The 13896-nt window shown below is 46.2% G+C and overlaps 1 protein-coding gene across 1 annotated transcript in view; it reads left to right on the top strand.

The window, feature by feature from the left end:
* Positions 1 to 2515: 2515 nt before the first annotated feature.
* Positions 2516 to 13896, top strand: part of LOC116990046 (E3 ubiquitin-protein ligase TRIM39-like) — a 35866-nt gene continuing 24485 nt past the window's right edge. The window contains exons 1-4 of the mRNA XM_033047571.1: positions 2516 to 2734; positions 4798 to 5031; positions 6239 to 6261; positions 6359 to 6477. Coding sequence (XP_032903462.1) covers positions 2696 to 2734; positions 4798 to 5031; positions 6239 to 6261; positions 6359 to 6477 — 415 coding nt within the window. The 5' untranslated portion in view covers positions 2516 to 2695. The remainder of the gene's footprint in view (positions 2735 to 4797; positions 5032 to 6238; positions 6262 to 6358; positions 6478 to 13896) is intronic.

Below are 13896 nucleotides of genomic sequence, written 5' to 3'. Positions count from 1 at the left end.
ATTAGAGCTTGGCTGTAAGTGTAGTTTACATGAGTTTATTGTCACGTGTACCGAGATGCAGTGAAAAGCTTTTGGTTGCGTACTATCCAGTCAGCGGAAAGAAGGATCGACCGAGGGTCACCAATGAGGAAGATGCAAGTTCAGCGCTGCTCTCTAGTTGTATAGGATGATTCAGTTGCCTGATACCCGCTGGGAAGAACCTGTTCCTGAATCTGGGGGAGTGCGTTTTCACACTTCTACATCATTTGCCTGATGGGAGAGGGGAGAAGGGAAGAGGGCAAATGGCACCTAGGTAGACCCATTGTCGGCGAGGGTAGGTGTGAGCTGAAGATTGGTGTATGAGAGGCAGGTGCAGTGACGGGGAATAGAATTAAGCCGGAGGGAGGTCTGGGTGCATCCTGATCCCGAGGTATGAACGGAGATGCGGGCGGCGGGTTCCACTGCCCGACAGCAGCAAGTCAGTTACACCCGAGGCCTCGTTAGCGCCGGCCCTGTCCCTTGAATTGAATTGAATTGAATACCTTTATTGTCATTCAGACCTTACGGTCTGATCGAAATTTCGTGCCTGCAGTCATACACACAATCATACAATAATAAACAACAATAAACACAAATTAACATCCACCACAGTGTATCCTCCAAGCACCTCCTCACTGTGGTGGAGGCAAAAAGTCTTAGGGTTACTGGCTCTTCCCTCCTCTTCTCCCTCTGCGCTGAGGCGATACCCCACCGGGCGATGGCACAACAGTCCCGCGGCTCACCGAACCCCGCAAACGGGCCGGCTCAAACACCGCGGCCCGGGGTGGTCGAAGCTGCCGCCCTCCAGTCCATCGGACGCAGCCGCTGGCCCGCGGCTGAACCCAGGACTCAGGTCGCCGCCGCCAGAACGCCGTCCAAGCCACCGGAGCACCGTTCCAGCCCCGAGCCGGATCGCCCTCACGTGAGCACCGCTCCTCCCTCGGGCTGGGCCACTCCGACGGGAGTGCCACAGCCCCTCACGAGAGAGTCTCGGCCCCTCGCCAGGCCGTCCTAACGGGAGCGCAGTTCCAGCCTCGAGCTGGGCCGCCCTCATGGGAGCGAACCCAGGGCGAGTCCTGACAGGCTGCCTCCGGAGTCCCGAGGTCGCCAGCTCCGCCATTAGGCCTCAGCGCAGACGGAGGCAGAGAGGGGGGATACGACGAAAAAGTTGTATTCCCGCCATGGGAGAGACAGTAAACCCCGTTTAAACCCCCCCCCCCCCCCACACACACACATAAAGACAACCTTAAAACCAAAAACGCAACTAGACAAAACGAAAAAAAACAACACAAAAAAGTAAAGACAAACGGACTGCAGGCGAGCCGCAGCCGTTCCCAGCGCCGCCACTTCCTCACAATCATAGAGTCACACTGCATGGAAACAGGCCTTTCGGTCCAACTTGCCCGTGCCCACCAAGATGCCACATCAGCACAAATCCCACCAGCCCACGTATGGCCCATGTCCCTCTATCCTTTCCTATCCACGAACCTGTCCAAACGGCGTTTAAATGCTGTTATATCTGACCTCATCTACCTCCTGTAGTCGTTTGTTTCATACACCCACCACCTTCGATGTGAAAAGTTGCCTCTCGGAAATGTAATACATCTTTCTCCTCTTAACTTAACCATACTTTCTGTGGTTCTTGATTCCCCTAAATGTCTGGGTAAAAAGACTGTGTGCATTCACCCCATCTATTTCCCTCATGATCGTATACATCTCTATCAGATTACCCCGCAGCTCCTGCGCTCCAAGGAATAAAGTCTTACCCTGCCCAACTTCTCCCTTTCGCTCGTGACCTCGAGTCCTGGCAACATCCTCATCAATCTTCCCCCTCTCTTTCCAGCTATCTGTTCTCTCTTCGACTGCCGCAAGCGCCGTTCAAGGCTGTTTAATATCTAACTGATCTCTCCCTCGTGTGAGATTAGTTGGAAGCGGCCAGGACACCTTCACATTGAACAACAAAGATCCTATAGCGTGGTCCGCTATAAGATCTTTTTGGCTGAACACTTTTTGCAGCCAAATAACATTCATTCCCCGAGACGGCAGCGTGTGCAGTAGACACTCGCGATTGCGCTGCGCGAAAGGGAATGCGTTTTGAACCAGGAAGTGGAGAATTTAAAATGGCTGCGAAAGACCAGGTCGAGAGTTTAACCGAGGAGGCAATTTGTCCCATCTGCCTGGATTTCTTCACCGATCCGGTGGCATTGGAGTGTGGGCACAACTTCTGCCGCTTCTGTATCACACAGAGTTGGGACAGGGAGGCGAGAAACTCCTGCCCGGAATGTAGAGAGGAGTTTACAGACCGCACCCTCGGGGTTAGTCGGGCCTTGGCGAGACTGTCTGAGAAAGCTCGAACACTGAGCCTGAATCGGACAGAGAAGGAAAGTAAACTTCAGTGCGATGACCATCAGAAAGAACTGAAGCTGTTTTGTGAAACGGACAAGAAGCTGATCTGTGTGATTTGTTGAGATGTGCAGGAACACAAAGATCACCGCTTCATGCCGGTTAAAGAAGCTGTTCAAATATACAAGGTAAATGCAAACTGAATTTAATCACATCATTTTAATTCCTTCTTTATTGTTCAACAATTTAATTATCTGATTTTCAAACACAATCCCAGGATCAGGTGAAATCTTCCATCCAGTCTCTCACAAAAAAGAAATCAGAAATCCAGCGAATGGAGCAGCAACAGAATCAGAAGATTTCTGGCGTTGCGGTGAGGCTTCCCAGTTTCGATTTCCTGACCTTGTGTAGATTTGATCGCTGTTATGTGTGTAATAATAGGGCAGCGCAGTGACACATGTAATGCTGCTGTCTCCTAGTTCTGGTGAGCGGGTTTCATCCTGACCTCGGGTGCTGCCCGTGTGGTTCACGCCTTCTCCCTGTGACCGCGTCGGATTCCTTCCACGACCCCAATACACGCTGGTTCAATGGTCCTGGAAGCAAAGAAAATATGTACAGGAGTAGGCTATTCGGCCCTTCAATATAATCATGGCTGATCATCCAAAATCAGTACCTATTTTCCCCCTATATCTCTTGATTCTGTTAGCCCTAAGAGCTAAATCTGCGTCTCTCTTGAAAACATCCAGTGAATTGACCTCCACTGCCTTCTGTGCAGGTAATTCCACAGATTCACAACTCTCTGGTTGAAAACTTTTTCCTCATCTCAGTCCTAAATGACCTACCCCTTTTTCTTAAATTGTGACCCCTGGTTCTGGACTCCTCCAACATCGGCAACATTTTTCCTGTATCTAGCTTGTCTAATCCCTTAAGAATTGTGTATTTTTTTCTAAGAAACCCTCTCATCCTGCTAAATTCCAATTAATACAAGCCCAGTAGACGTATTCTTTCATCACATGTCAGTCCCACCATCCAGGTAATTAACCTGATGAATCTACGCTGCACTCCCTCAATAGCAAGAATGTCCTTCCCTAAATTAGCAGAATGATACTGCACACAATACTCCAGGTGAGGTCTCACCAGGGCGCTGTACAACTGCAGCAGGACATCCTTGCTCCTTGACCTCCTCGGGCGGTCACGATGGCGCAGCGGTAGTGTTGCTGCCTTACAGCGAATACAGCGCCGAATACCCAATCCCGACTACGGGTGCTGTCTGTACGGAGTTTGTACGTTCTCCCCATGACCTGCGTGGGTTTTCTCCGACATCTTCGGTTTCCTCCCACACTCCAAAGACGTACAGGTTTGTAGGTTAATTGGCCTGGTAAATGTAAATGTTAATTGGCTTGGTAAAACAGATTGTTTCTGCACTGTATCTCTAAACTAAACTAAACTCAAATCCTCTCCCAATGAAGACCAACGCTATGATTATCTTTCTTCACTGCATGCTTACTTTCTGTGACTGATGTACAAGGACACCCAGGTCTCATTGTACCTTCCCTTTTCCAAATAGAACACAATTGAATGTGAAAAAGTGTCCCGACCCGAAAAATCACCCATTCCTTCTCTGGGGGGGGGGGGGGGGCATAGAACAATGGGGACACGGCTTGGGGGGAACTGTTGGGAGGGGGGGAGGGTGGAAGGGAGCAGCGTGCTTTGTAACTTTGTCAGCGCCGCAGGTGGCTGCTATTTGTATACATTGTGTATGCAAGCAAAGTATCTCACTGTGCCTAGTCACATGTGACAATAAAGTATTCCTATTCCTATTCCCGCCGAGTTACTCGAGCTTTTTGTGTCTATCTTCGGTTTAAACCAGCATCTGCAGTTCCTTCTTACATCATTCAGATAATAAGCTACCTTCTTGTTCTTGCCACCAAAGTGGATAACCTCACATTTATCCACATTGTACTGCATCTGCCATGCATCTGCCCACTCACACAACCTATGCAAGTCAGCCTGCAGCCTCATAGCATCCTCCTCGCAGCTCACACTGCCGCCCAGCTTTGTGTCATCCGCAAACTTGGAGATGTGGCATTTAATTCCCTCGTCAAAATATATATTGTAAATTACTGGAGTCCCAGCACTGAACATTGCGGCACCTCCAGATTCAATTGGTGTCTGTAAATTATCCCAGCGAAAGTGGGTGGTGGTGGATAAATGGAAATTAATGGGCACGTGAAAAGGAATAGGCAGCAGGGAATTGTATTGGGGGTAGAGGATTGATGGGTTATAAGATTACCCTCACGACATTACAGAAGCAATTAGAGAAGCTATTGAAATACCAAAGCAAATAAAAACTGTTCCGAGCAAATGTCACCGTCAAAGTTGTGATGAAACACAATCAGTGACATTATATATTGATCTTCTCCTTTTATTTCACAGAAACAGTCGCACAACCTTCAGTTCAAGATCACATTCCAGTATGCTGAACTGCACCAGATTCTCACTGAGAAAGAGCAGCGCACACTGGCAGATATCCGGGAGGAAGAGAACAAGATTCTAAATATAATGGAGACAAATCTTTGGGATAGTCAAGAGAATTTAAATTCCATTCAGGAGGAACTCTTAAAGTTGCAGCAACAGATGGATGAAAAAGACTGTGTGGTGTTTCTGAAGGTGAGTTTGGCGAAGTGAAAGTGCACAGTCACAAAATTGTGGGTGACATTTCAGAAATAAATGCTGCATTTATCAGTAATTCAGAACAAGGTAAAAGTTTAATCTGTTCCAGCTGTTGTTGTTCCCAAACTAATTGGCCTCCCGTATAATCTATGGGATCTCAAGACTGCCTGGCCGGAATGTAGAGAGGTGTTTGTGTTCTGTAGCGTTTAGAACAATGACAGGTGATCCTATATCTGATCCCAAGGACCACGGAATGGACAGAGGGCAGTGAATATCTGGGATTCTCCAACCAAGAGACTGAGAGGTTTAACATGTTAGACGTATTTAAACCATAGGAGGATACATTTTGAAAATTAGGGGAATTGTAATCAATGGGAATGGGGCAAAGAGGAGGAGTTCAGTCCTGGGCTACATCAGCAATTACCATATTGTGGGGATTAACATTGAAATCTAGAACATGGCGCGCACATCAGATTGATCATCTATATCCGGTTCCCATCAGCAGTGGGTGGTCACCTTGAGGGAATTTGCTCTGTTTGTTTTGTCAATCTTGTTTCACCAGAGAATGACATCCATTCTACATCATAGGCAGGCCATTCGGCCCATCCTATCCAACCAAGTTTTGTGCTTCACTCATCATCCCTCCCTCCCATCTACTCTCCAGACCCGGTAACAATACCCCCAACTTCCAGGAGCCCTAATGTGTTTATCCCGCATGCACTTACATTTATCTCTGTTGTTAAATTTATCTCTGCTCTCTCTTCAATGCAAGTGAGGTCCATGTGCTCATGACTGCATTCCTTTCGGTATTTATTGAAGACCTCGTTACATTTCAACTTTGATTATTGGTCTCCCCGTCGATTTGAGATATCATTTCATCCCCACACATTTAAATCCACCGGTAATATTAAATTCCTGCTCATCATTCCTGACATCTTCTCCAGATGAAATCCAACGACCTGCCCAGCCTTTTCATTAAGGTCCATCCTCTCAGTTATGGTGTCATTCTGATGAACATTCCTTGTGCTTTCCCCCATCGTTCTACATCCCTGCGGCAATATCCGCTTTCTGTCTGCATGACAGTGGCGATTAGAGTTGGGAAATGGGAATTATCAGAGGGTTGTAGAAATTTGGTGAAATTCCCGATGTTGGGATGAGGACGGTACATCTGGGTCAATTGTGATTTGTGTTTTATTTCTTTCAGGAGGAAGCTGGTCGTAAGCGAAGGTAGGACATTGTCTTGATGGAAACATTGTAAATTTTTGTCGAACAGCTCAAAACATTTCTAATGCTCAGTTTATAACCAGCTGTTAAATATTTCCAGGGTTTGTGATGAAGCCAAACCACTGTCGGTGGTAGATGAAGCCTTGCCGATTGAAAAGTTTCATTGCCCTGTTTCGTTCAACATGACATTCAAAGAAATATCTGATGACTGCAAGCAAGGTAAAGCTTTTACCTTTTCCATTATTCTTGTTTCTGACATCTTTAAGCCATACACCTGACACCTTATCATTTTCCAGCATCGAACAGCCCGGTTTTAACTTCCCCACAAAATCCATAAATACAACTGACCTGTCCCACTGAAATGATATCCACGTACCTCGATTCCATCCTATCCCCCCTGGTCCAATTCCCACCGACCTATATCCAAGGTCATCTTTACTCAGAGAGTGGTAGCGGTGTGGAATGAGCTTCCAGTGGAAGTGGTGGAGGCAGGTTCGTTGATATCATTTAAAAATAAATTAGATAGGCATATGGATGAGAAGGGAATGGAGGGTTATGGTATGAGTTCAGGCAGGTGGGACTAAGGGAAAATAATTGTTCGGCACGGACTTGTAGGGCCGAGATGGCCTGTTTCTGTGCTGTAATTGTTATATGGTTATATGGTTATAAGATACGTCGCATGCCCTTCGTCCCTTTAATAAATTCCATCCTCTCCCCCTGGTCCATTCCCCACCCCCTCATCTTTACCATGGACGTTCAGTCACTCTGCACCTCCATCCCCCACCAGGAAGGATTTAAAGCCCTCCGTTTCTTCCTCGACCGCAGAACCATCCAATTTCCCTCTACTAACATTACTCCGCCTAGCGGAGTTGGTTCTCACTCTTAACAATTTCTCCTTCGAACCCTCCCACTTCCTCCAAGGGCAAATCCCCGAACTCTATCTCCATTACATTGATGCCTGCCTCAGTGCTACCGCCTGCACCCATGCAGAACTCATGGACTTCATCAACTCCACCACCAATTTCCATCCTGCAATCAAATTTACTTGGATCATCACCGACACCTCCCTCGCCTTTCTTGATCTCACAGTCTCCACTACAGGAAACAGACTATCGATAGACATCTATTACAAATCCACTGACTCCCACAACTATCTCAACTACACTTCTCCCCACCCTGCTTAATGCAAAGACTCCATCCGCTACTCCCAATTCCTCCGTCTACGCCGCATCTGCCAAGATGAGGTGTTCCATACCAGGACATCAGAGATGTCCTCATTCTTTAGGGAATGGGGGTTCCCCTCTCCCATCGTAGATGAGGCCCACACTCGTGTCTCCTCGGTACTCTGCAGCTCTTGCTCCCCCTCCCCCTAGTCACAACACAGATAGTCCCCCTTGTCCTTACCTTTCACCCCATCAGCTGCCACAACACATAATCCTCCAAAATTTCCGCCACCTCCAACGGGATCCCAACACTAGTCACATTTTCCCATCTCTCCCCTTTCTACCTTCTGCAGAGACCATTCCCTCTGCAACTCCTTGGTTAACTCATCCCTTCCCACCTAAACCACTCCCTCCCCAGTACGTTCCCATGCAACCGCAGAAGATGCCTCCTCTCCTCCAGGAACCCCAACAGTGCTTTCAGGTTCGGCAGAAGTTCACTTGCACCTCCTCCAACCTCATCTACTGTATCCGTTGTTCAAGATGTGGACTCTTATACATCGATGAGACCAAACGCAGACTGGGCGATCGTTTTGCTGAACACCTTCGCTCAGACGGCTTGAACGTACCTGATCTCTCAATTGCTGAACACTTTAATTCCCCTTCCCATTCCCACACAGACCTTTCTGTCCTAGGTCTCCTCCATTGTCAGAGTGAGTTTAAACACAATCAATCAATCAATCAATCAATCAACCTTTATTCCCATCTTACAAAGCAACAGTTGTACAGTGCAAAATGAGAAGATGTTTCCCAGACAGCACCACTCATGAAACTTAAAACATTTCACATATAATAACAGTAAAAACAATCCAGTCCCTGATGAAACAGTATAAATAGTTAAAAGCAGGTAAAACAGCAACATTAAAATACAGTACAAACAGTCATTAAAATGTCCAGGGCAGCTGATTTGAGTGGTCAGTGCCAGAGTTATTAAAATGTCAGTGCAAAGCCGCAGAATCAGGTGGAGTGACTGCTTAGCAGCCTCACAGCCTGTGGTAGGAAGCTGTTTAGCAGTCTGGTAGTCCAGGCTTTGATGCTTGCCTGATGGCAGGAGATCCAGGTGTATATGGAGTGGGTGTAGTTTGTCCTATTCTCAGAGCTTTTTTCAGACAGTGGCTCTGGAACAGTTCTTGTACCGAGGGTAGGGAGATGCCAATGATCCTCTCTGCTCCCCTTACTACCCTCTGCAGAGTCTTCCTGCTGAGCAGTTACAGTTGGAGTACCAGCATCTCATATTTCTCTTGGGCAGCTTACAGCCCAATGGTATGAAATGTTGATTTCTCTAACTTCAGGTAGCACCGGCATTCTCTCTCTCTCTATTCCTCCCCCACCCAAGTCACACTGGTTTCTTGTTTTCACCTAACAAACAGCTAGCAATGGCCTGTTTCATCTTATCGTTATTTTTTGCATATTTTCCATTCATTGTTCTTTATCTCTTTACATCATCGCCTATATCTCTTGATTCCCTTATCCCTAACCAGTCTGAAGAAGGGTCTTGAACCAAAACGTCACGCAGAGATGCTGCCTGTCCCGCTGAGTTACTCCAGCTCTTTAAGTCTATCTTCGGTTTAAACCAGCATCTGCAGTTCATTCCTGTACATCTTTAAGTAATGCCTAGATGCAAAGATTAATTGTATTTTCGACTGAAGGGAAATAGTAAGATTAAACGAGAACTTACCAGTTTGAAGTTTGATCTTGATTTTATGAGGAGTTACGCTGAGTGATTACGTGAAGACGGGCCGTCCGTCTGCGTGCGCGTCAATCTTCGAAGCAGCGGTGTTAAATCACAGATAAAAATGAAGACCTGAGAATAGTAAGATTGTGAAGAAAACTAGAATTTCCAGATGGCCTTAATAGTATGAAGGTGCGAGCGGTGGGCACGTAATCGCTCATCGTAACTCCTCATAAAATCAAGATCAAACTTCAAACCGGTAAGTTCTCGTTTAATCTTACTATTTTACTTCGGAGTCACGTGAGTGCCTACATGAAGATTTCAAAGCTCTGTGATTTCACGCCGGTTACGAATCCAGGCATCACACACTGAATGGATTGACCATGGATGAGCGTATTATTAAAGCATTCAGACATTACGTAGTTAGTAAAGACACTGATGCTTTAAAGAAAAGAACATTTTTAATAGATTCCCCTCCCAACCTGCGGGAAAACTAGGTAACAGAACTTAAGATGGCACGAGCAAATACCCCTGGTCCGGTTATGGGATTGTTATAAAAGCGTTGGAACGTTCTTTCATTCGCCCATCCTGCAGCCGCTAGGATGTCATCAAGGGGTACGTCCATCGTTCTTGCTGCTGACATAGATGCAGCCCTGGTGGAGTGAGATTTGAAGATATGAGTGTTTACTCCCGCTACCACCATTACCTCCTTTATCCATCTGGAGATAGTTTGTGTTGACACCTTTTGGTGTGTTTTTTGTGGCTGATGAGGACCGATTGTTCTGAGCCTCTGAGGTTCTCCATAACTCTCAGGTAGTGGTGTAAATATGTTACCACACACAATCGTTGGTCCTCTGGATATGCCAGGAACTGGATCTTCATCCCTGGCATTCCTGGCCTGCTCTGTTTGATCAGGTCCTTTATAATGAATGTTATATTATTCGTATAGTTGGTCATGTAGTCCAGTCGTAGCTTTTGTAGTGTCTGAACTCTTTGAGCTGTTATTAGAGCCATTAGCATAACCACCTTCAGTGTTAGTTTTGACAATGATAAGGCCATAGGCGGTCCCCACTGACGAAGTAGGGTTAGTACCATGCTCACATCCCATGTGTCCGTGTACCTTGGCCTTGGAGGTATTGAATTGGAAATTCCCTTCATGAATTTTGTTACAATGGGGTGCGTTCCTATCGGCCCGTGCCCTGCCTCCAGCGTCAGATAGGAGGAGAGTGCACTTCTGGCACTATTGATTGCGCTATAACTTAGTTTGTAGTCATAGTACAGGGCTGATAGGAACTCCAAGAAATCCGTTATCTGAACTGTGTTGTACGTTATATTGTTGGCATGGCAGAAAATTTCCCACTTCTTAATATTAGTGCCTTTGTGATGACATCCACAGTTCGTTCGGATACTCCAATACCTTGAAATGGCCCCCTCAGAATCTGCAAACCAACAAATTTATATGGTCAAATAGTGGATGATTGCTCCCTGTAACTGGGTTTACTAGGAAATCTCTCCTTTTAGGTACCACCATTAATGGCTGGACTATGATTCCCAATATTTTCGGGAACCAGGCTTGTGTAGGCTAATCTGGTACTACTAAAGTGCCTGTAGCTTTGTCTTGCTTGATTTTAGCATCTGTTTATGAGGCAGAATTGTGGAAAAGCATACATAAACATTCCTCCCACGTTTAGAGAGAAAGCATCCACTGCCTCTGCTCCTGGGTCCGGCTCCCAGGACACATATCTGGGTAACTGATGGTTTAATCTAGATGTAAACAGATCCATATCTGGAGTGCCAAATCGTGTAGTTATTTCATTAAATACTGCACGATTCAACATCCATTCTGTGTTATCATTAAACATTCGTGACCTTGCATCTGCCACCGTGTTATATCTTCCTGGTAGATATACTGCCGTAACCCAAATATCCCTCTCGATGCACCAGTGCCAAATGAGGTTTGATAATCTGTCACAGGATACAGATTTTAAACCACTCATGTGATTGATATATGCCACCGCTGTTGAGTTATCAATCTGAATTTGAACATGCACATGTTGCATGTTGTTACAGAGAGCCTTGAGTCCATATTGTGCCCACAACAATTCCAGGTAATTGATTCCATATTGTTGGAGTATCGCAGACTTCTGCTCATTCCATCTGCCACCACAGCTCCTGACTGTGTTTGTAGCTCCCCATCCTAAACCGCTTGCGTTGGTTTGGAGAAACACTGATGGGCTTTCAAGCAAGATTTCCCTTGAGCTGAGTCTTATGTTTGCCTTCCACCATTGTAGTTCAACAATGGCCTCAGCTGGTAACCGCATAGGTTTGCCAAACTGGCCTGCATGTAATCTCAGTGCTCGTTCCTTTGCTCGCTGTAAATGCTGGTAATGCAAAGGCCGGTAGCATACTGCAGGAAAGGCAGCTACCAATTTGCCAATTACACTTGCTGTTTGTCTGTCTGATAGTTGGATTGTATTTTTCTATCAGATCATTGCAGGCTTTCCTCAAATCTTGTTGTTTGCCCCTAGGCAAAGTCACCAACATGGTTACTGTGTTGATAGTAAATCCTAGGTAATCAATTACCCTGGTAGGTGTCAATTTTGATTTAACTGGATGGATGAGGAACCCAAGTCTTTCAAACAGGGTTTTGGTTGCTTTGACCGTTACTTCTGCCAATTCTTTGGTGACTCCAAAGATAAAAATGTCATCCAAATATGCCATGACTATGTGGTTCTGAGATCTTAGCAGCCCCAGAATTGGTTTCAGTAATTTGGTAAACAGTCTAGGGGCTGATGTCAACTCATTTGGCAGAGCCTTGTATTGCCATTATTGACCCATCCAGCTGAACTTCAAATATCTCCTATACTCTTTGTGAATAGACACCGAGTAGTATGCATCTTTGAGGTCGATGCATGCCATATAACCATTTTTGGAAAGCAACTGAGTTGCTGGTCCAAAATTGTCCATTTTAAAGTGTTTATATTGCACATATGTATTGAGTTCCGTAAGATGCAAAATGATGCGGACCCCTCCATCTTTCTTCTCTTATAGTAATATCTATATTAATAAATCTCTGATCTTGACCGCTTTTGGCCAACTGTGCTGCGATTTCCAAGAGAACGCCGCCACCTACGGCCGTCATTTTTGGCCACCTCGCTCAGAGCCCCCTCCGCCGTATGAGTGCAGAGGATTTTTTCCGTCGATGAAAAATGAGAGAGATATTAAAGTTTTTACAAAATTCCCTGCTGCCCCCGCTGGCGGCATGGGGAGGGACTATAAAATCAGGAAGTGTCGTGCCTCACTCAGTCTCTGCCAGACCTGGAAGCGAGAGGGTCACGGCTCTCTGAGCTGCGAATAACAATGAACGCATGTCTACTCCACGGTGAGCCCCTCGATGCGGCTGTAAAGTGGCTACAGCCCTTTTTAAAATGTTTGTGTTCACAAAATGAATTTTGGTTGTCTAGTGGCTGCAGCCCAATTGTTTTCCTTGCCTTTTTTAACAAGTTTGTGTTCACAAAATGAATTTTGGTTGTTAGGTGTCTGCAGCCCAATTGTTTGCCTCTCCTTTTTAACAAGTTTGTGTTCACAAAATGAATTTTGATTGTCGGGTGGCTGCTGCCCAATTGTTTGCTTTGGCTTGGCTTTTAAAATCGTTGCAACAATTGGATGCCTGCCCAAGCATCCATACGGCCCACAATGTCTATACTAGCCCTCTGGAAACCAGTACCTTCAGCCCGCAACACCCATACTAGCGCAACAGACAGCCCCCCCCGCGAGCGGTATTGGAATTGGTGGAGAGGTGGAATATTGCGTTGGTGACCAGCCTTCCCGTGTGATGCTGGGACCCAACGGGTCCCACTTAGTCTAGTATTGGATATAAATTGGTGAGGTTCTGTATGTGACCTCGCAATGACATTATTGGCAGATAATGTTTCAATTTCTTTCTGTATATCCATAGTATCTTTTTGGGAGAAGACATATATGCGAATATTGGAATGTGTTGGCGGTGGTGATGAATTCAAATTGAACTCAATTTTGAATCCTTCTATACTGTGCAGTACAAACGGATCCTTAGTGACCCAACACCATTCTCTCAAGAAATATTTTAACCTTCCTCCCTAAGTGAGGTTCGTCTGGAATGTTCCCTAAGGAACTGGCATGCCTTACCTCTGTTGTTACTGGCGGTATGGCACTGGTTTTCGTCCGCGAGGTTTGGGGAGCTGAGCTGGTGGTTGCTCTCTCCACATCCTCGCTGTCGGCCTGCTGGGGCCTGCCCCTAAAAAAAACCTTGACTCAGGTGTGGGTCTTCTTCCGGTGCCTGGCTCTCTAGGTGTGAAACGCCGAGAGCTGTAGGGGTGAAATCTTGTTGATGGACCCCTAGGGTTAGCCTGACCTTTGGTTATGAGACGAAAGGTCTTTGCCTCATCATCCAGATACCGTACCTGTCTCGGCAGGTCTTTCCCGAACAGGTAGTTTGCGGGCTGGATATTGCTGGCTTTACAAAGAGCTGCGAACTTCAAGTTGATTGCTGGTTTAATTGCATCCTTCAGAATGCAGTTTACCTTGAAGCGGGTATTGCATAGTAGCGCCATAGTGTCTTGTTCCCAGTCAGTGGGGAGGCCTCCTTCCACACCTCCTGTAAATGAAGTAATACCAGACCCCAGCAGGTTTAGTACTTTCTGGAACTTTAGTTCTTGGTTCCTGATGAAAGGACCAATTTGTCCCCAGATTACATGGTTCACTGCT

This window comes from Amblyraja radiata, chromosome 30, assembly GCF_010909765.2.
Source record: "Amblyraja radiata isolate CabotCenter1 chromosome 30, sAmbRad1.1.pri, whole genome shotgun sequence".
NCBI classification, from domain to species: Eukaryota; Metazoa; Chordata; class Chondrichthyes; order Rajiformes; family Rajidae; genus Amblyraja; species Amblyraja radiata.
Note: the sequence above shows the minus strand (reverse complement) of the source record. Positions and strands in the feature narration are given on the sequence as shown.